The 23,609-nt window shown below is 43.7% G+C and overlaps 1 protein-coding gene across 2 annotated transcripts in view; it reads left to right on the forward strand.

Annotated features, from left to right (window-relative positions):
- The first annotated feature begins 10,123 nt into the window (after positions 1-10,123).
- The window catches only part of luzp2 (leucine zipper protein 2), a 358,151-nt gene continuing 344,665 nt past the window's right edge, over positions 10,124-23,609 (forward strand). Inside the window, exon 1 of one of the 2 annotated variants that reach the window (XM_078549536.1) lies at positions 10,124-10,454. In XM_078549536.1, coding sequence (XP_078405662.1) covers positions 10,393-10,454 — 62 coding nt within the window. In that variant the 5' untranslated portion in view covers positions 10,124-10,392. The remainder of the gene's footprint in view (positions 10,455-23,609) is intronic. The other variant, XM_078549537.1, reaches the window with a different exon arrangement.

Consider the following 23,609-nt stretch of genomic DNA (forward strand, 5'->3'; position numbering starts at 1 on the left):
GTAGGTTGCACTTGGCTAACTTTATCAAATTCTTTGTAGAAGCACCAAAGCGGAGAGATGAAGAAAAGGCAGCGCATTTGGTTTATGTGGGTTTACAAAAAACATATTCAATAAGATACCACATAAGAAACATATGACAATGATAATGACACTGAATTAAGGGGAATGTAAGCCCATGGATGGCAAGAGGGTTGACAGGCAGAAAGAAAAGTGAAGGGTTAAAAAGGATTTCCATGCACTGGAAAGAGGAGATAAGTGATATTGAACAGGAGGCCTGTGTAGGGCTATAATGATTTGCCATAAATGATCTGAGCTTAGCAATGAAGGAAAGTTGATGCTAAAATCAAATTGGGCTATAGCAAATGGTCACAAGGATCGTGAAATATTGCCGATAAACATATATAGGACCGGGAGATAAGAAGCAGATGCCGTTGAAAGTAGAATAATGTAAATTAATACTTTGTGGAAGTAAGGGAACATAGCTCAAATGGTAAGATTTTAAATGGAGTAGAGGAGCTGGTGGACCTTGATGCACACATTACTAAAAGATTGCAGCGTAAAAAGATAGGACATAAAACAGGTAATGGAATCTTTAATTTATATCTATATGCATTGCATTAAGATAGCAAGAAACTTTTCCCCTTAGTGGAGGTGTCAATAACCAGGGGGCATAGATTTAAGGTAAGGGACAGGAGATTTAGAGGGAGATTTGAGAGAAAAAAAAATTTCACCCCGGGGGTGGTTGGAATCTGGAACATTCTGCCTGAGGGGGTGGTAGAGGCAGGAACCCTCATAACATTTAAGAAGTAATTAGATGAGTACTCGAAATGCCATAGCATTCAGGGCTACAGGCCAAGTGCTGGAAAATGGGATGAGAATAGATAGGTGCTTGATGCCCGGCATGGACATAATGGGCTGAAAGGCCTGGTTCTTTACTGTATAACTATGACTCTATGAGCATATGAAAGCATGGAGGCACTGCTAAACCTACACAAGACCTTCATGAGGCTGCAATTGGAGTATTCTATACAGATTCGGGTATCTCTTTTAGAATGACTCATTTGGAAAGAGCCTCACAAACTGGATGAATGTACCACCACCAAAGATGATCTGCTCTTCTAGAGCGAGATTAACATGGAGGTCCATGGTTGCCTAGGCCCTTTTAGGGCACGGTACCTGAAGAGAGAGCGCAAGAGATAATAGCCCTGAGAAATACAGGTGTAGATTAATGGGGATGTTACCCAGGGCTGAGGGGCTAACAGTATAACAGTGAGGCATTAGAGTGTCTCCACAGGAGCTGAAAAAGGTGAAGGAGTGACCTGACAGAGGTCTTCAAGGTAACAAGGAGTTTTAATGAGGTCATTGGTGATAGATTATTTCAACTGATTGTCTTAAATTTGTGCCATACCATTAAAGTGTCACGAGTCATAAAAATCCCAGAGGTCAGAGAGAATGCCTTTACACAGAAGGTGACTAGAATGTGGAATTCTCTGTCATAAACCATTGCCAAAGAAGAGGCCATAAATTATTTTAAAAGGGAATTAGTTACTCAAAAAAAAGATTATTAAGGAAGATGTCGGGTGAGCACAACTGTGGGACTTGGCTAAATGGATCATATAGAGAAAAACCCCAGTGCAGACCTGATGGGCTGATTTGCTCGTTTCTATGTCATAAGGAGCAGAATTTTTTGCTCGAGCGTAAAATAGCGCACGATGACGTCGCACGAGCGTCCCGATGTCATTGCGCACTCAGTGATATTTCACTCGGCAGGCGTGCCAGGTGCTGGAGCCACGCCCACCATTAATTAAAAGCCAGTTAAAGCCATTAAAAAGTCAATTGACGCAGATTTTGTGCTTGTCGCATGGGCAAAACGGACAGGTGGCCAGCTGACAACTTGCAAAACCTCATCCATGGGTGGGATAAAAAGGGTCAGCACCATTGCCAGTGTGAGTAGTGAGGAGTTTGGTAGATAGTTTGTTGCTGGTGACTTATTGGTATTTGGCAGCTTCATCTCTATTTGCGGCTTCATTCTTAGCATTTCTAGGCTTGATTTCAGGACTCCTTGGTGTCTCCAAGGACCCCAGAGAATTCAGACCATGTGGACCCTTCCAGGTATCAGACAGCCTTCTGTTACCCTGGTAATGGGGATTGTGGTCTCCGCTGGTGTCTACTCCACTGAGGAGGAAGAGAAGGGCAGAAGGGAGAGGAGGCCAGGTGTCCCTATGCAGCTTCCAGGGAAGCGACCTGTGGGAGGAGAGGCGCAGGAAGCGTAGTGCCAGCAGGCAGTCCAAGGCAGAAGGGACTGCAGAAGACGCCACTATACAAAGTTCACAGGCGGCGATGCAGCTACCTCAATATGTCCAAAGCCGAAGGAGGCTCCGCCTCTCAAGGGAGAGAGTGACCTCCATCTGTCAGATATTGTGCCTGAGATCAGCTTCAACTGTGTGGGTGGACAACCTATGCCAGTGGCTCTGAAGGTCAGTGACCCTCAGCTTCTATGCATCTGACTCTTTCCAGGGGTCAGTGGAGGATCCATGTGGAGTCTCCCAATCAGCTGTCCACAGTTACTTTAAGCTGGTGACAGATGCTCTGTTGAGGCGGGCATTGACTTTCATTTATTTCCATATGGACGAGGCCACCCAGACTGAGTGAGCCAGAGGCTTTTCAGCAATCGCTGGGTTCCCCCACATCTAGGGTGCAATCGCCTGCACATGTGGCCATCAAGGTGCCAGCAAGTCAGCTGGGTGCCTTTGTTAACAGGAAGGGATTCCACTCCATGAACAGAGTAGTGTGTGACCATAGGATGCGTATTCTGCAAGTCTGTGCAAGGTACCCTGGCAGCTCCCATGACACTTCTATCGTGAGGCACTCCCAGTGCTCCAGCCTGACTGGATGGATGGCTGCTGGGTGACAAGGGCTATCCGTTGAAGAGGTGGTTTATGGCACCTCTCCGCCACCCAAGAACAGAGATAGCTCAGCAGTATAACAGGAGTCATGCCTCCACAAGGGCGATGATAGAGAGGACCATAGGTCTCCTGAAGACTCACTTCCGAAGCCTAGACTGTTCAGGGGATGCGCTACAATACCGCCAAGAGCGGATGTCACTGACAGTGGTTGCATACTACGCTCTCCACAATCTGGCGCTGGCAAGAGGGGGCCCACTGGAGGAAGAGATGTTGATGCAGCTGCAGAGGCCACTGAGGATGAATCCAGTAGTGAGTCAGAAGAGAAGCACGGTGAGGAGAATGCTGAGGGCGTAGAGGCAGATCTCTGTAACCTCCAGGGAGGCAAGGGCGCCAGGAACGCATTGATCCAATCCCCCTTCAGCTAATCTGCCAAATATGCACTACCACCTTATGCCAGGACTGCTGCCTCCAGCCTGGATGTCTAAAGGGACCCTTTCCTTTGACCCCAAAGTCCACTCAGTGCTTGAGCCACCATGTCCAGCACTGCATACTGGTGTACCCTGCACCACATTAAATAACAACGCTGAAGCATACTCAGGCCATTATGACAAAAGAAAATTTATTTCATGTTGACAGTCAAAACAAATTAACAGAACCTTCTCTGGTCTTCAACCCCAGACCAGTCAAATTGAAAATATTGCACAACAGATCATGTGTGACCAGTCCCTCTTGTGCTCATGGTGCCTTAAACTTACGTCTTGTGCTCCCCATCGCTGGCACCGGCATTGGAGACAGCCTGCTGACTCTGCTGACTTGTTGGCCTTGATGACTTTGGCGGTCATCCTCTGGCCAGTGGAGCCTGTGCTGGCCCCGCCTGGGAGGGAGCGGCCAGTGCCATGGCTGGTATCTCCCCAGTTGCTGCAGCCTCATCAGATGCCATGATCACTGGCAGAGGGGCGGAGGAGCTGCTGCCATCATCCAGATCGCCCTGAGGGGAGCCGCAGAGATGACAAACAGCTCATGCTGAGGCTGCTCTGGACCTCCCTGCTCACCATTGATGGATGGGCACCCAGCTGGGATACTGGGTGCCTCATCCATCTTCCACATTGACACCGACCACCTGAGGTCAGTGCCTGTGTGAGTGCTTGCATGTCTGAGCACAACCCCAGGAACCCCTGATTCTGTCCCTGGAGCTGCCTCTCCATGAGAGTCACCACTGTTTCAATGGAGGAGGTGGTGCGCTCAGCCATGAGGGTCAACGCAGTGCTCACGCTCCACATAACGGAGACCATGGCATGCATACCCTCATGGATCTTCACCGGAACCTCCCACACACCCCGCTGGATGTCCAGCCTAACAGACGGCTCCAGAGGCTCATCATCAGCCTTTGACTGAGTATCATCCTGATCCCTAGCAGTCCTCCGACTGCAGGTGCCCCAGGCACTCTCTGCCTCTACCTGAGCTCAAGCGAGTGTGAAGTGCCCTCACCGCTGTGCACTGACATTCTAGCTGAAGATCTAACGCCCATCAAGGTGCTGGTATCTGTGCTGGTGCCTGGTTCAGAGAGCGGGTGTGATGCAGGTGCATCTGGAGCCTGGCAGTCCTCTGGCATCATGGGTGGGGCTTTGGGGTCCTGCGATTAGGTACGTGGTGGCATATCTAAGGGAAAACAACGACATGTCATTAGTTTAAGTCATCACACTGTCACTGTGCATGCCAGGCACCCTAGTAAGACCATGGAGATCTGCATCATGATGCCAACGTCTTTCAATGATCAATTGGCAATCCAGTTTTGAGGCTCCCATCAATGATGAGACTACACAAGAATGTTTGCACCATCTGAAACCCTCACCTCTGTGCACTGCACTCTTATCTTCATCTGACACCCCAGTCTCTCTGTGGTTGGTTGACTGAGGTGCATGCTGGCTCTCCAGCTCAAGGGCATCCTGCTCGTATCTGGTTAGGATTAGGAGGTTTGGGGTCCTTTGCCTGTCCACGACCTTTCAATGCTGTAATGAGCCGTCTTCTCCTGAAAGGACAGAGCAGCATTGCTTAGTCCACTCTCTACCTGCAGCACCAATGCAGCCTGGCCAACCCCACCTGAGGAACACCTTGCAGGGCACATCTGAGTGGTGGCCCTCGAGCCGCAAGGCACTCAGTCCAAGCAGCCAGGGCTCACCCCCTTGGCCAACTCCAGTGTCATTGACAGTTGGCACTCGGAATCCAACCCCCCCCCCCCAAGCTCCACAGGGGGACAGCCAGCCCTTAACACTTCAACACACTGATCCAACACTCTCCAACATAGCGCTCACCCTTCCTGAGAGCAGCAGGTCATTAAACCTCTTGCGGCACTGGACCCAGGTGCACTGCACCATACCCTGGCTGCAGACCAGCACTGCCACCTCCTCCCTAGCTCTTTTTGTTAGGTGCTGTGGCCTCCTTCTTCCACCCCTGGGGACAAGGGTGTCCTTCCCGACATCCACCTCCTCCAGAAGGACCGGGAGATACTCATCAGAAAAATGGGGGCCCCGAGTGCCCACCCAAACTGCCCTCCCGCCTGGCGTCTCCAGCCGCATTTGTATCCATAATTTTTACTCTCCTGCCTACAAAACCAAAGGTGGCTTCATTGCCGGCAGCCTTCAGGGTCTGACTGTGCTGGTTTGAAACCTTAATTGGCCCGGCCGCGTGAAATTGTGGCCGGGGTCCAATTGCAGGCGGTGGGCTGTTTCCAGTCCGTTCTCGGGCCCGCTGACCACGCCTGCCCGCTGACCTCAAAATTCGGACCAATATTTTATGACCATATGTGATTGTTTTTAAGCATATTTCCATCTAATAGCAATTTATCTCATTTGGCTGTAATCCTACTTGTAAGAATTCATTCTGCAACAAGCTATAGATGCTTTAAAATTTAAAACTCACTGTAATTATACGGCTGCAATTAATTATAAGGCTGCAGTAATCTCTTTCAATAGGAATCCATCTTCAACAGCCAGGTCAATTTATGTCTTGAAACCTCTTGCAACACACATCTATAATAAGCCAAACTAGTAGTGTGGTCTACATTTACAAGACAATCTGGCTCACCATTGCTTCTGTACCTGAACTGGATCCAAAGGCAGGGATTATCTGGGTTGAATGTCTGCTGATTTAGTGATTTTATATTACCAGCTTTTATTTTTAAGTAGCTTCAGCAGATTTAAGGTTGAGCCAATATTTGCAAAACAGAACCTTGGAACCATCTTCTGATAGGTTAGCATATTTATGTGACTCTCCAGCTTTCCTTTCCTTCAATATTTATCAACCTAAGATTTCAAATATTTACTATTTTTAAAACCTAAATATATGAGGCTCAAAATTATTTAGGGTGACAATAATAGGTGAACATTTAAAGCAGTCATAAGGTTTTAAAAGAGAAAATATTTGGAACACGAAACAGGTTGCTTAATGTCGAAGAAAAGGAAAAATATCAGGTTAGTGTATTTACATCATATAACATTGCTATTCAACTGAGACATTAACTTACTTAAAACATTATTAAAATAGCATGCAAAGGAATGCCACACAAATTATCAACAAGTCATTTCTGGCCTATATTGCTTACTAACCCTACCAGAAAAGACTCTGAAGAAGAGTCAGGCGGACTCGAAACGTTAACCCTGTTCTTCTCTCCACAGATGCTGTTAAACTTGCTGAGGTTTTCCAGCATTTCCTGTATTTGTTTGTGAATAAAGACTACATGATATTTATTTCCAGTACAAAAAATATAAGTGACAAACTAAAGTGAAAGACACAAAGTTGGACTGGGATATATATTGCACCTTTCACTTCAAGACGTTTCAAAGGATTTACAGTCAATGAAGTACGTTTGAGGTGTAGTCACCAGATATTTATCCAACAGCACTAAACAACAGATTATCTGGTTATTAGCACATTGCTGTTTGTGGGGTGTGGCTGTGTACAACCTGGCTGCCATGTTTCCTATGTTACAACAGTGACTATACTGTAACGTGGTTTTGTGGGGGCGGTTTGCAATGGTCTAGGGACTGGTTGTGACATCTATGGGCTTTCCTCTTCCTGGGGATCCAGGAAGGTTTTTTGTTTTCAAATTCTAATTTACTTTTCATTGACATCCAGGGGATTACTGAAGAAACCTGCACAGGTAGGCCCGATATCTGTCCCACTCATCGCCGAATAATTATGAAAAGGAGTCACTTAACAGGCAATAAGCCTCGAATTGACTTACTGAAGGAGACAAATGCTGGTTTTAAGCATTTATCCAGGACGCTAGAAAAATCAGCCATATGAATTTATCAGTGGGATCAATACCTGTGTAGATTAGAATTAGGCCATCCCAGTGTTAAATTGGTGTGTGCTTTGCTCATTTTACCTTCACAAAACAAGTACAACTCATACCAATTTTTGCCCCAGTAATTTGGTTTGTAGACATAATACTCTTACAAGATGAATTACAGAAGCAACAAATATATAAAATTCACATTAGTTAACAAAGCAGCCAACTGGTGGAATAGCACGGTCCACTGATGTAACAATGTGTCTTGGGGTAACAAAGTGTGTACCAATGCAGAAGTTCCTCACCTTGTGGGGATAAGTAATTCTCAGAGATTAGAGACTTCCCATTGGGAGGGATTAGAGTCTTCCTATAGGAGTGACAAATTACTCTGGGGCACTTTTACTTCCAAGTTCTCTCTCTGCATATTGTTGTCAGTGGCTCTGGAGCTTGGATTCCTCCTCATCATTTCACAGAGGAAGCGGCATGTCTGCAGAGAGCGGAACTTATAAAGGGGGCAAGATTTTCCATTTCTTGTGAGATGGAAACAAAGCAAAATGACGAACGGGCTCCAAATTTTAAATGGGAAGAAATGATGGATATCACATATAGAAACAGGAAATGCAAGTACTTTACAATGCATGTCACAATCTGGAAACAAAAACAGTAGTTTAATATTTTGGCCAGAGACCCAAACCCAGATTTTCCTCTGGGCCTATACCATTTTCCTAGCAAATGGTGACAGGGAGAGGGACAGGAAAGGCAGAACAGGCAAGGAACCATTCTGCTGCTCCCAACGGCCCACCATCAGTTCCAGGATGTCCATTAGAAATGATGGGGAAACTGAATGTTGAATATATTCTATTAATATGCATGAATATGTTCAAATGACATGTTAATGGTAGGAAGACATCTTATGATCTATTTTGCATCTTTTAACGCCGTAGCAACGATGGACATTATGAATGTCAGATCATTCCCGGCATACAGTGGTTGCTATGGCAATCAAAGAGGGATTTTACATTTTAATTCCCCTTCTAAGGGAATGTAATGGTCTGTGGGGCAATTGATTACACATTTACTGCCCAGAAAATGTAATAATGGAACAACTTTATAATAACAAAGTGTATTTATATAGCACCTTTAACATAGCGAAACATCCCAAAGTACTCCGAGCAGGGGGTTGGGGGGGATACCCAGGGTAATGCTCTGAGAACCTGGGTTCCAATCCCACCATGCCAAGTGGTGAAATTTGAACTCAAAAATAAAAAAAATTATCTGGAATTAAAAGTGTAATGATGACCATGAAACCATTGTCGATTGTCGTAAAAACCCATCTGGTTCACTAATGTCTGCCGTCCTTGCCTGGTCTGACCTACATGTGACTCCAGACCCAAAGCAACCTGGTTGACTCTTAAATGCCCTCTGAAATGGCCTAGCAAGCCATTCAGTTCTCAAGGGCAATTAGGGCTGGCCTAACCAGCAACATCCACATCCCATGAACAAATATAAAAAAAAAACAAAATTCGATACCAATCCACCTAAGGAGATATTAAGACAGATGACCAGGAGCTTGGTCAAACAATGCATACTTTAATCAGTTTTAAAGGAATGTCTTCAATGAAGAGAAACAGAGAGATTTCAGGAGAGCATGCCAGAGTTCAAGGACTTGGTAACTGAAGACACAACTACAAATGGTGGAGTAATTAAAATGGCAGATGCACTCGAGTCCAGAATTACTTTGGGTCTCCACCAAAGCGGGAAAATACCAGTTCTTTCTGCCATCATTTCCAGTCTCTTCTAGTTTTGTCGGAGCACATGTGTCAAAATTCTAATGTACATACTTGCAACTGTGCATTAGAATGCATTTAAGTTATTAACAAATATCTTTACATTAAGGAGACAGGTGCCAAATTAACTTTCTACTGATCGAAACTAAGACAGCATTACTAAAACAGACACTTGAAGATGGATGGTACTTTAACTGGGTGCAGCTTTCGATGAAGCGCAAACCAATAAATCAGGTGATATGATTCGTTTGTCACAAAAGATAGGGGCGTTATACTTCTTATGGAAATTATTTGTCAATGTCACATTTAACATGCATACATCCAATGTCATACCGAATTAATGCAATTCTGTTGAATAATTCAACAGGATTATCTGTTGTATCTTTAAACAAGGTTGAACAACAACAGATTATGCTACAACTGGGGTCAAACAACTTCCGTAAAGGTTACCCATGAATTTAGTATACCTCTTGTTCAGCGAACTTTAAAAAATGAATGAGCTCTGTTCTGGACACCAGTAGTGTGCCGGTAGGTAAGTCAGAACTGATAACAGGGTTTTGTATTAATTTCTAATAGTTGTTCATTCTTATTTTCTGGTCCTTGACTGTCACTGTTAGCCTTCAACAGCAAGTACTTCCAAACTCATTAAGTACAAAATGAAGGCTATAAACTATAGTTTGCACAGTAACATTTAAAAAAAATACTTACAATTAACATTCTAGCAGCATTTTCCTATATACTCATTAAGTGACTTCAAAAGTATATATTTATCCGAAGATTTACATTTAAAAGGCATACAGCAGGAAGATATGAATCCACTAGATGTAATGCTGATGGTAACTATTTGCTGCATTTAATTGTGACTAAGGGGGGAAATAAACTGTTAATTGATGATTGGAAGGCACTGCTATTTTCAAATTTGCCTGGCAAATGCCAAGGCAACGCAGGCTTCATTAGTTCAGACAATTATTTCTGGATGCTTATTGCACAGAATGCTTCTCACAGTTTGTTTAAGAGTGGGACTGTGCTAATTATGTGAATGCCAATTGCTGCCGTAACCTCACAGGGTGCCCTGAAGCCCTTCCCCCTCATGTCCCCCCCCCACCCCCAACCTCACCACCCGTTCCCCATCGCCCCTCCCCGCACGCGTGATTTAAACTGCTGTAATAACAAATCCCTCAGGATATCAAGAGAGTCGCTGCATTGTATAATCACAAGCTATCTAGCTGAATGCGCGCTTGTACAGCCCGATTGCTCATGACATCACATATCAAACACTGTGAACAAATCGCACTCCAAGCTTTCTCCATCTGTCAGTCTGTCTGTCTGTCTCTGCAGATTTCTGCCGCTTAAAGCAGTAAGCCTCTTGTTTGTTCAGAAGCCTGTGTGTGCAGAGGGAAAGGCAGCTATGAACCTCCTCTGTGCGTACTACTTTTTGCTCCTCTCTCCAGCTCTTGCTTTCAGCGCAAGGTGGGTGAAATATCATTTTCCTATTGTTACCGTAAACCACGAGTAATAAGTGAATATCTCATTGCATTGAATCATTTTGAATCTCAGGGCAGAAGCTCAGAGACAGATGCTGGTATAATTCGTGATTGTTACTTAGTGTTTAAATATATCAGTGATTTGTAATAGTTAGCTTAAGCTAGCGGGACTCAATAATATGAAAGCGCTTAAGCATTAAAATAACCGCAAACTTATTTTAACTGCTCTCATGTTTGGGTCGAGATTCAATTTACAGCATGTTCTTTCTGAGTATGTACTTATGATGAATTTGTACCCAGGTGTATACTTAACGGCCGAGACAGGTTGTGACTATATAGTAGGTGGCTCACCACATGGATTGTATTATCCTGATGTTTAAAACTGCTTTGGTCAAGTAAATTGGCAGGTGCAAGTGGCTTCAAGTTCCTCAACTTGAGATGTTCTGGTTTAATGTTCTTGTCAAACTGTCACGACTGTGACATAGTTCCGGTTGATTCATCAGTCACTGTTGAAATTAATTAGCAATTATCAGTAAATAAGTGGTGGGCACTGGCCAATGGCTCCACGCAGTCAATTAGTTGATTTTATCATGATTGGACGGCCCTTTGATGAATCGGTTCTGCCAGTTTGGCTTCAGAAGAGGGTACAGATGCAGCAGCTGCCGTGGTGTGTGCATGCAGATGGTCAGCTCCTCGGTTCGCTTGTCAGACTTTCACTGAGTGCCACTGATGTCCCTTCTTATGCACGGCGACTCATTAAAGTCACATTGTTTTCAAGCAGAAGACCTTAACAAATCAATATTAATGCGTCCTCTATCAAATTGTGGCACAGGAGGGCTGCTGCTTCCCTTTGGTTTTCATGTCCAAAATAATTGCTTTCATTTAGAAATAACACCACATTGCACCTTTTTAGATACTAAATGAAGTAAGAATGAAACTGGGGGTGGGGGGAAAAAAAGATACACTGTAGCTTTTATTTTATGATCAGGATGTGTCATTTCAGCTTTTGTATAGTGGTTAATTTCTGGATGTAATATTTTAAGGACAGTTCTGTTTTTTTTTTGTTGAAAAGTAAGCACGTTTTCCAGAGCCATCTATTTTCAAAATGCCCTGAATATAATAGGAATTAGGTTTGGAATACGAGTGACATATCTTTTTTATTTTTGATACATTGAGGAAAAGCATCTCTCTCTCCGTCTCATCTTGCACTTGTTAGTTTCCCGTCGATTTCCGAAAAGATGCACGTGACGGGCAGCGAGGTTCAGATTCCGCTGATGTGTTATTACAGGTGTCAACAATAGCCCAGAGTGCGAGAAAAGAGAAAGAGATAAAGTATTACCACTGCACTCGTGGCCAAACTTGTTTGTACTGAACTTCTCGGGTTTGGCCGCCTGATTGATTATCGTAATCACCGTGATTGATCGATCCTAAACTGGAATACATCTGCTGCGAGCAGTCTAGTTCTTTCAGAATACCAATACCAGGTTATATCTGAAATCTTGTAATTTTGGAGAGACGAGGTGCAGACATGTAATTTAAATCCCCCAAAGGGTTAAAAAAAATTTTTTGGAAAAATATACTTTATTCATTAAAAAAATCTGAAAGAACCTTACAAAACATTTCTAAATGGCCATCACAAAAAGTGCAATCATTTTCAACTTTTACACATGGATCAGGAGGTGCTTCAATACAATCAATACATATTACAGACATTTCAATATGGTCATTACAGACAGTCAATGCAATGGTATTGGAGTTATGGACATATATCATGTTGCACTCTGAGGTGCTTCAGTACAATTATGACACATTTAGTATTCACTACGTACAACCCAAGGGGTCTATACAATCCCCAGCCCCTCAGTGCACTATGCCTGAAAGGTCTTAGACAGCGACCCCAATGGGTTAAAATACTAAGTGTTCTACTATTTATGTTCCTACTTGCTCAGCTTGTGTTTCTCACATGATTTTACATGCCATTTCTTAGAAAGCCCTAGCACACTTTGTTAGTTGAGACCTTTTCATCACATTCTTCAGCCAAGTGGCGATTGCTTTGCATATACTTAGTATAATTGGATAGCTGCAGCCTTAATTAGGCAAAATAATTGGACAGAGAGGTTAACTGGACAAAATATAAAAGGCAGGCATAAATTCCAATGCTAATTAGGAAGCATGTTTTCTGATCATCAACGTAGTTTTGTGCCAATGAGACAGGTCAACGCTATCAATCATATTGCTTTTTCTTATAATGTGTCACAACTATTCAATATTTAATGCACTGGATGATTGTTCCTTATTTCCTCTTTCTGTCCCTTGTACTCATTAGAGAAAAGGTTAATTCATTGTCAATAATGGGAAGATTTTCCATCTGCAATATTCAGATATCATGAAAAATTGGACACAGCCTATTGATGCCTTGGGTTTTTCCAAATGCCTGTTTATGATTCAGTTGAGTATCCTTTGTTCATTTGTTCATGAGCAATATATCTTGAGCCTCTTTGTTCTCTTAGATATTGGTAATTTATAAACATAGGATCAAGAGTAGGCGATTCAGACCCTCAAACCTGTTCTGCCATTCAGTTAAATCATGTTTAATTATATAACTAGAAACCTATTTGGCCTGAGATTTCATACATCAGGTTCAGTCTAACACAAACCTTTAGTAAAATGCAATCTTTATCCAACTCCTGCATAGAAATGAAGTTACTAGTTCATGAATGAGACTAAAATACTTTTAAGTATTGTGCAATATCAGTTGAAGTCCCATTCAATTATTAATGGGGGAAACAATCCATACTTTAACCAGTGATCATATTCTACATTCTAACCATTAATCAAAACCTCAGCTTAATTTCTTTGGTTTTCAGTGAAGCAAAGGTAAAGAAACATTACTGCTACCTGAAACAACAAACTGTAAAATAGACCAAGGTTGGAATACTCTATACCAGTTAACTATTATGTTATTCTCTCATTGAGTTCTCAAAACCACTAGCAAAGTTCTTAGAATAATTATAGTGCACTATAATGTTTGGTAATGCACACTGTAGCTAACATTGCACCTATAAGGAAAGTTCTTCAAGTAATGTGCAAAATATTTTAAAATGCATTAAAGCCAATAATTATAAAATCAGTAATAAACAAACGCCTTTTTAATGTAATGCACATTTTTGGATTAATTGATTTACTATAAAATTATTTTGTTTCGTCAGAATTATTAATTTGTCGAAGTCCAGTTATAATCAATGATTGATAATACTGCTACAATCACATACAATGCAGTGGCACCTATTGACATAGAATGTTACTAGTGACTGTCAAAAAAGTAGACTCCATGCTTCTTACTATATGTTTGTGGAATAAATAAAATACAGCGATCAACAATCACCTCACTATGACCAATTACTGTGGCAGTACAGCACTTCCCCATAGACCACAAGCATTTCAGGCAAGTTGACTCAGTAGGTAAATGCTTACACAAGATTAATGGATTCATTATGGAGAACAAAGCAAAGTCTGCTGTACTACTATTAGCGTTGTATTTCAATAGTACAAAAAATGAATTAAGAGTATATTGATTCAAACTATAATCAACTAAGCAGACAAAGATGGGATAGTTTTATCCTGCAGAAATGTTGGCTCTCCAATGTGACATTGAGACTGCAGCTCTGGCATCAGTGCTGTGCTGATATTTATGCACTGCTGTTGCAAAATCCATTCTCCAAAAAAATCTTTTTTAATAAATACATTAAATTCAGGTGGTCCCCAATTCAGCCACTTTGCTGGAATGGGAAAGAGTTAACTGCCCATGGGAAAGAGTTAACTGCACAATCAGATGTCCTTGACACTGCAAGACCTCACTGGCAGCCAGAGGCTGATAAACAATTGTATGTATGTATATTTTGTTTGACTGCATACGTTTAACACTCTAAAACAATGCAAGTAGGTAATATAACTGTGATTACCCAATTCTCATGACTCTTAAATGTACAACTCTAACACAAGTTAGATGTACGCCAGCAATCAACAGAGGTGCTTTGTCACTGTTACCATCAGCTAGCTTGCAACCTAACAATTACAGTTTGATTAATTCCCTTCTATGTAAAGTAACCAAACAGTATCGATTTTCTTTGCTATGCCATTGCTCTGTAATAAGAATCCTTCATTGCAAGTGCTGAATTGCACTTCACAATCCCCAACAAGACCTTTTACTACAGAATTCATAAAAATATTTACATATATAAGGGTTAGCTGAAGGTGAAGGAAATTTTAACACTTTTAATACAATCTTATCAGGTTCTTTCCTCCATTTGATAGCCTACATCGATCTTCAGTTGGGATAGATTAGGTGTAATCCCGTTGACAACCTCTGTCACAAATGCAATTTCATGTTCAGTTTCATAAAAGAGATAGTTGCTGGAAGGCAAGAATGTCACAGTGTCCTTGATTTACCCAAAAGCCTTGCAATTCATGTCCATGAGTGAGCTCAACTAATTCAGGTCGTTTATTTTAAAGGGGTATTGATACTGGACACAATGAAAACATGAATTAAATCCATCAGATATGTGGCTGTCACATACAAATGAGACACGAGGCTCTAATCATATTGGTATCTCAGTGATATTAATTAATAGTTTTTGAATGTTATAGTGAGCTGCAACTCAGTGTTTGTGGCCAACAGGACAATGTAAGATTTAGCACAATTTTTTTTAGCTTTTCTGTAGAAGCCTTGGCTTGAGCTGAAAATTGGCTTGGTTCAGAAGTTACAAAAGAACAAAACTCAGCTTGTGGACACAAGGGCTCAGCACTGATTTTTCTGTCAATAAAGCACAAATTTTTCATCAAATTACTGTAATTATTGTGTATCAAGTTGAGTACAAAATTGACTAGCCTTAAGTAGTTGCAACTCCCAAGCATTTTTCCAATTGCTCCTGACATGTGTGCCAACTTGTTCCGGGATCTTGTAAACAGCAAAGTACACCATAAAGCTTCAGCTGGCACTGATTTTGTTTATTCGTTCATGGGTGTCATTGGCTGGGCCAGCATTTAATTCTCATCCCTAATTTAAGAGTCAACCACATTGCTAGTGGGCCTGGACCACATGTCCTCAGCTGGTCTGGCCTACAGCAGATTTCCTTCCCTAAAGGGGAATTAGTGAACTAGATGGGTTTTTACAACAATCGGCAATAGTTTCATGTTCATCATCAGACTTTTAATTCCAGATTTTTTATTGAATTCAAATTTCACCACTTGCCATGGTGGGATTCAAAGCCAGGTACCCAGAGTATTATCCTGAGTCTCTGGATTATTGTCCAGCGACAATACTACTACACCACCACCTTCGCCTTATTTTTCATTGCAAAAATATAATAAGCTTTGGGTAAAACTTGAGATTAGAGGACAGCATAAAGTTTGAATAAGAAGGACTTTCAGAAGCTGATAGGAATAGTGTTCCAAAAATTAAATCTTGAATCTTGAGGAAACAAAGAGTTTCAGAATGTAGAAGTGAGGTAGGAGTGAGCATGAGTAATGTAGACAAGTGGAAGTATGCTGCCTTGGCGATGGATAGGCTGTGGGGGTTGAAGCTTAGAATTGCATATCCTCTGATTCACTTTGGATGAGCAGTCAGGGACAGAAATAGTTGGGAATAAAACTACTTTTGCTGGAGTCAAATCTGACGGTCTGGGTTTTCTAATGTTCAATTGGAGGGAGTTTTGGCTCATCCGTAACTTGATGTCATCGTGGCAGCCTGACAACAGAGAAATGGTTGTGGAATCAAACTTGGTGATGGCAAGGTAGACCTGAGCCATACATTTGAAAACTATTGGGGGAGAAGTTGGATAGTTTTCTCCTGTTAACATGAACTAAAGATTCCTTGCACCGGCACAGTGGGCCCAAGGTTGGATTGAGATCAAATTTTAAATTAGATCACTGAACTGTGGATGCATTTTGTGCACCATTAGATAGTTTGTTAACAAATTAGACATCAAGTTTGCGTCATTGTAGCATCTGATAGGACCTGGGAGGGGGATAGCAGGTGGGAGTTTTTTTTAAATTCATTCACGGGATATGGGCTTCGCTGGCTGGGCCAGCATTTATTGCCCATCCCTAGGTGCCCTTGAGAAGGTGGTGATCAGCTGCCTTCTTGAACCGCTACAGTCCATGTGATGTAGATACACCCACAGTGCTGTTAGGGAGTTCCAGGATTTTGACCCAGCGACAGTGAAGGAATGGCGATATATTTCCAAGCCAGGATGGTGTGTGGCTTGGAGGGGAACTCCCAAGTGGTGGTGTTCCTATCTATCTGCTGCCCTTGTCCTTCTAGATGGTAGTGGCAATGGGCTTGGAAAATGCTGCTGAAGAAGCCTTGGAGAATTCCTGCAGTGCATCTTGTAGATGGTGCACGCTGCTGCTCCTGTGTGTCGGTGGTGGAGGGAGTGAATGTTTGTGGGTGTAGTGCCAATCAAGCGGGTTGCTTTGCCCTGGACAGTGTCAAGCTTCTTGAGTGTTATGGGAGCTGTACACATCCAGGCAAGTGGGGAGTATTCCATCACATTCCTAACTTTTGCATTGTAGATGGTGAACAGGCTTTGGGGAGTCAGGAGAAGAGTTGCTTGTCACACGATTTCTAGCCTCTGACCTGCTCTTATAGCCACAGTATTTATATGGCTAGTCCAGTTCAGTTTCTGGTCAATGACAATCCCCAGGATGTTGATAGTGGGGGATTCAGTGATGGTAATGCCATTGAACATCAAGGGGTGATGGTTGGATTCTCTCTTGGTGGAGATGGTCATTGCCTGACACTTGTGTGGCATGAATGTTACTTGCCATTTGTCAACCTAAGCCTGGATACTGTCCAGGTCTTGCTGCATTTGGACATGGACTGCTTCAGCACCTGAGGAATCGTGAATGGTGCTGAACAGTGGGTAATCATCAGCGAACATCCCCACTTTTGACCTTATGATGGAAGGAAGGTCATTGATGAAGCAGCTGAGGCTGGTTGGACCGAGGACACTACCCAGAGGAACTCCTGCAGTGATGTCCTGGAGCTGAGATGACTGACCTCCAACATAACCATCTTCCTTTGTGCTAGGCATGACTCCAACCAGCAGAGAGTTTTCCCCCTGATTCCCATTGACTCCATTTTTGCTAGGGTTCCTTGATACTACACTCTGTCAAATGCGGCCTTGATGTCAAGGACTGTCACTCTCACCTCACCTCATCTCGAGAGTTCAGCTCTTTTGTCTATGTTTGAAGCAAGGCTGTAATGAGGTCAGGAGCTGAGTTGGCCTGGTGGAACCCAAACAGGGTGTCAGTGAGCAGGCTATCGCTAAGTGAGTGCTGCTTGATATCACTGTTGTTGACCCATTCCATTTACTTTACTGATGATGGAAAGTAGACTGATGGGGCGGTAATTGGCTGGGTTGGATTTGTCCTGCCTTTTGTGTACAGGACATACCTGGACAATTTTCCACACAGCTGGGTAGATACCAGTGTTGTTGCTATTTTGGAACAGCTTGGCTAGGGGCGCGGCAAGTTCTGGAGCACTAGTCTTCAGTACAATTTCTGGAATATTGTCAGGGCCCATAGGCTTTGCACTATCCAGTGCCTTCAGCCGCTGCTTGATATCACGCGGAGCGAATCAAATTGGCTGAAGATTGGCATCTGTGATGCTGGGGACCTCCAGAGGAAGCCGAGATGGATCATTCACTCGCCATTTCTGGCTAAAGATTGTTGCAAATGCTTCAGCCTTATCTTTTGCACTGATGTGCTGGGCCCCTCTATCATTGAGGATGGGAATATTTGTGGAGCCACCTCCTCCAGTGAGTTGTTTAGTTGTCCACCACCATTACGACTGGATGTGGCAGGACTGTGGAGCTTAGATCTGATCCGTTGGTTGTGGGATCACTCCGCTCTGTCTATCACTTGCTGCTTATGCTGTTTGGCATGCAAGTAGTCCTGTGTTATAGCTTCACCAAGCTGATACCTTTTTTTTTAAGGTATGCCTGGTGCTGTTCTGGCACGCTCTCGTGCGCTCTTCATTGAACCAGGGTTGATCCGCTGGCTTGATGGTAATGGTAGAGTGGGGGATATGCCGGGCCATGAGGTTACAGATTGTGTTCGAGTACAATTATGCTGCTGATGGCCCACTGCACCTTATGGAGGCCCAGTCTTGAGTTGCTAGAACTGTTTGAAAGCTATCCCATTTAGCACGGTGGTTGTGCCACACAACACGATGGAGGGTATCCTCAATGTGAAGGCGGGATTTTGTCTCCACAATGACTGTGCAGTGGTCACTCCTACTCATATTGTCATGGACAGGTGCATCTGCAGCAGGCAGGTTGGTGAAGTATGTTTTTCCCTCTTGTTTGTTCTGTCACCACCTGCCGCAGACCCAGTCTAGCAGCTATGTCCTTTATGACTCAGCCATTGTAGTTCTACCGAGCCACTCTTGGTGATGGACATTGAAGTTCCCCACCCAGAGTACATTCTGCGCCCTTGCCACCCTCAGTGCTTCCTCCAAGTGATGTTCAACATGGAGGAGTACTGGTTCATCAGCTGAGGGAGGGCGGTACGTGGTAATCAGGAGGTATCCTTGCCCATGTTTGACCTGATGCCATGAGACTTCATGGGTTTGGAGTTGATGTTGAGGACTCCCAAGGCAACTCCCTCCCGACTACCGACTGTACACTAGCTGATGTCTGGGACTTTATCTGATTTGATATGATTTGCTGAGGATGACTATGTCCTTGCTTGAGGATTAGTCTGTGAGACAGCTCTCCTAATTTTGGCACTAAGCCCCAGATGTTATTAGTAAGGAGGACTTTGCAGGGTCGACAGGGACTGCAAATCGCTGTTGTCATTTTCAGTGTCGTCCACCTGGTTTCATTCCTTTTTTGTGACTTTGTAGCTGTTTGTTACAGCTGGCTAGAGGACATGTAAGAGGCAACCACCACAGTGGGGGTGTGGGGGGTGGGGGGGGGGGGTCATGTGTAGGTAAGATTTCCTTACCTAAAGGTGCATTAGTGAATCAGATGGGTTTTTACAACAATCGACAATTCCAGATTTTTATTGAATTCCCACCATTTTACTGGATTCCCACCACCTGCCATGGTGGGATTCGAACCCAGGTCCCCAGAGCATTACCCTGGGTCTCTGGGTTACTAGTCCAACCATTATACCACTACGCCGTTGCCTCCTGCTGAGAAGGGACTGGTAGGTGGGGGGTGGGAAGGGAAGGGACTGAGTGGGAGTAAGTAACAGTCAACTGTGGAACCAGGAGGAGCTCCACAATCAGCTGGAGCTCATTTTTCAGCTAATTTTTCTTTCTGCAAAACTTGATTTTTGGTGCTGACACCTTTTTTTAAGGTTGCAAGTAGACACAATTGTCTTAATTTCCCTGAATAAAGCTGCATTTGACTTCTGGGAAGGGACCTAAAAACAAGCACCTAAGTCTGCCATTTTCACATCTGGAGCCTAATGACTGTTTTAGACAAGGGACAAGGCTTATTCTGGAACCTTTACCAAAATGCCGGGTGACAAACTCACAGCACACACTACGCACCTTATTAGATACTTAGGTAATTTTTAGGCAAGTGTTTGTGAAGGCATCATATAAATGGATGAGACCATGGATAAAGTCTCAGAGTTTGCAATACAGGAGAAGCCACTGCTAGGGATATGCGGGATTTATTGGAAAATGCATTAGTGGAGCTAAGGTGGAGGATGGTGGAGAAGGATGAAATAAACCATTGACTTGCGACTCAGTATCTTGACAATGGCATAATGAGAACAAAATGCAATTACAATAATTATTCATTTCATTGGCAACACTTGGGGTTAGTCCTGAAACCACACCTCACCCCACCCCGGTAGTAGAATGCAACAGCATCAGTTCAAGATAGATTAATTTGAAAAATACCCGTTTCAATACTGATTTTTGTCTCCAATACTCCTTTTTAAAATAAAATACCCTCCATGCTTTTATTTCTGGTATGCTTGTTTTAAGCCGATGAGGGAAATTGATTTGGCTAACTTACTGAGCATAAGAGAGTGAGGGAGCTGATAATGTCAGTGGAGATATACAGTAATTAACCAGGGTGCTTTAGCTCCAACTGTGCATGTTAAATTATCTCCCTCACACAGTCAAGCTGAGGAGCTCCTTGAGTCATCTCCCCTGAAAGAAAATAGGAACTGGGAAAATAGGAGCTAGTGCTCCACTAATCCATTTTCTAATCAATCCAGGATATCTCTAGCCATAGCTTCTCCTATACCTGCCCTCTCTGGGGTACACTAAGATCCCAGCTATGGTCTCATCTGTTCATGTGAACTAGGAAAATGATACAGCTAATGATAATTCTAGAAAGGGTACTTATGGTGGCATCGCATATGGTAAAAATCAGGCTTGTCCAACCTTTTTCTCAGTCAAGGGGCCGATGTGCAAATTTCGGAATGATAAGGTCTGGGCACAACCTCAAACATGAGTTTTAAAAAAAAAAGCTGATATATGAAAAGAACTTGCTGTGCAAAAAACTGTCAAAATAGTAAACTGATACATTTTTATAAAATGAGTAAAAAAAATAAAGATAGCTATGAGAGGGTGAGAGTGTGTTCATCCACCCAGTTCACTACCAGCCTCGGTTTCTCACTCACTCACCCTCACCCACTGTGAGAGTGCATGTGGGGGTGAAGGTGAATGAGAACACTGAGACTGGGAGTGAGCCAGACATGCACTCTCCCCTTCCTTTCAGCCTGCGTGCCCGCTCTCCTCTCCCTCTCTCTCTCTCTCTCTCACTCACTTACAGGACTGGCTATTCTTATAGTGTTAATTGAATTTGGATAGGTAATAACAGTAAACATTAGGTTAGTCAGATATCTGGATTGGATGCTTATAGTAAAAGTGATGTCGGTAATTTGTATGATTTGGGTGTTCAATGCTCCAGTTTTGCCAAGCCAAATTGGATCGTGCTGCAACAAAACCTTAGTTGAAAATCCACCTATTGTATGGTTCAGGGGCATTGCCTGTGTGTAAACCACCCACCCACCCTCACCCATATCCCCACTCACTTACCCTCACTCACTAAATTGGCAGGGGCAGGGGAGAGTGTGCGATGAGAGGGGAAGAGAGATCTGGAGCGAGGCCTGAGGCCTACCTGCACCCAAAACCAGGTGCGCTCCAAGGGCCACAGGAAAGCAGTGGGAGCCAGGGGAATGGGGCACGAAGCGGGGAGATGGGTGGGGTGGGGCCAGGGGTGTGGTGGGGCATGGCCCCACAGTCTCTTTCTCTATCTCCGCATATGTGCAGCTGCCGGTGTTCACTGCTCCTCCAATCAAAGCTTGTTGCTTTCCCATGTTTCCCAAACACGGGTGAGAAGCAGGCTGTAATTGGTGGAGCAGTCCCTTGCAGAAACCTTGAATTTCACTGACCGGTCTTACTGGCATTTTGATCAGTGGCTCCGGGGGCCAGATACAGAGGCTTCGCAGGCTACAACATGGCGGGTTGGAAAAGCCATTGTCTAAAGCAATGAAATGTTATAGGGTGGATTTTAAATCTCCCTGACCTTCAGAAAAGGAGCAGTGGTGGTGATGATTCCATCTCCCACTGATCTACAATTTTAATGGTGAATGAAGCTCTGACTGGAGCCTCAGTAATCAATGCAAATTAGGGTTAGGGCATAACATATACATGGGATCCTGATAGAATTTTAATCCATTCCTGACCAGCAAACCTGTTGGGAAGACAGTGAGGCTCGTTAAGGTTATTTTTTTTTTTTAAAAAACAATTTTAATTAACCTAGACTGCTGCTCCAGGTTCCATGCCCTCCACCCCTCCACCCATCCCAAATCCCTTCCTACTGCCCCTTGCTCAGTCACAAGTCCCTTGAAACACCGTTCCACATGATCTTAGTTGCTGCCAATAGCTTTCTCCTGATGCCTCATGACCACCTGGACACCCAATTTTCACCCCTTTCCATTGGGAAGCTCCTGCTGCCTGCCAGAAGCGATCAAACTCCTGCCTGGCTGCATTCAAAAGAAGCCTCGCGGTTAAAATCAGCCAAGCCCCCAATTCCAATTGCTGCATCCACTTTGGCTGGGGATCAGCCCTCTGGTGCTTAACATGTCTATAGTTTGCGGGAAAATATCTGTTCGACTTCAAAGGTCAGACATGCAATCTGTCATGTCGCATTTGCAGCTCATTAGGTCAAACATAATTTGTGAAATAGCAAAAGCCTGTGAAGTGAACATTGCTGATTATTTCAAATATGACTGACTGGGTAGAAAGGTTTTAAATGAACCAGCCACAAGTAAAACAATTGCCAATCAAGACTAAAAAAGAATCCAAAGAAAAGACTGCCAACAATCCATAGTCAAGTAGGAGAAGGATAGCCACACTCTCAAACAAGCCTTGGCTTCTCTATTATCTGAGGATAAAGTGACAAAAGTAAATTTTCTAACAGAACCAACATAAAAACATGTAGCATCATAATGGAGTTATAGACATACCCATGATGGTTTGACACCATCCAGGACAAAGCAGCCTGCTTGATTAGCACCCCATCCACAAACATTCACTCCCTCCATCACTGAAGCACAGTAGCAGCAGTGTGTACCATCTACAAAACGCACTTCAGGAACTCGCCAAGCCTCCTTAGACAGCACCTTCCAAACCCACGACCACTACCATCTAGAAGGACAAGGGCAGCAGATAGATGGGAACACCATCACTTGGAAGTTCCCCTCCAAGTCACTCACCTTCCTGACATGGAAATATATCGCTGTTCCTTCACTGTCGCTGGGTCAAAATCCTGGAACTATCCCACCTCCTGCATGTAAAAGCACTGTGGGCACTGCAGCAGTTCAAGAAGGCAGCTCACCACTACCTTCTCAAAGGCAATTATAGATGGTCAATAAATGCTGGCCTAGCCAGCGAGGCCCACATCCCATGAAAGAACTTAAAAAGAAGGTATTGATGGTGACAGGAATGCTCCACCACTGAGCCCGAAAGTGAGAGCCAACCCCATTTCGGCTGGTGGTAGAACCTGGGATGGCATTTTCCAGGAGTTGGCAAAATAACAGGCCACTATCAGGGCTGCTGTCCAATGAAGGATGGTGGCCCGTCAGCCCAGTCAGAGGGCAGCCTCAG

This window comes from Cetorhinus maximus, chromosome 9 (genome assembly GCF_964194155.1).
Source record: "Cetorhinus maximus chromosome 9, sCetMax3.hap1.1, whole genome shotgun sequence".
In the NCBI taxonomy this organism is placed as follows: domain Eukaryota; kingdom Metazoa; phylum Chordata; class Chondrichthyes; order Lamniformes; family Cetorhinidae; genus Cetorhinus; species Cetorhinus maximus.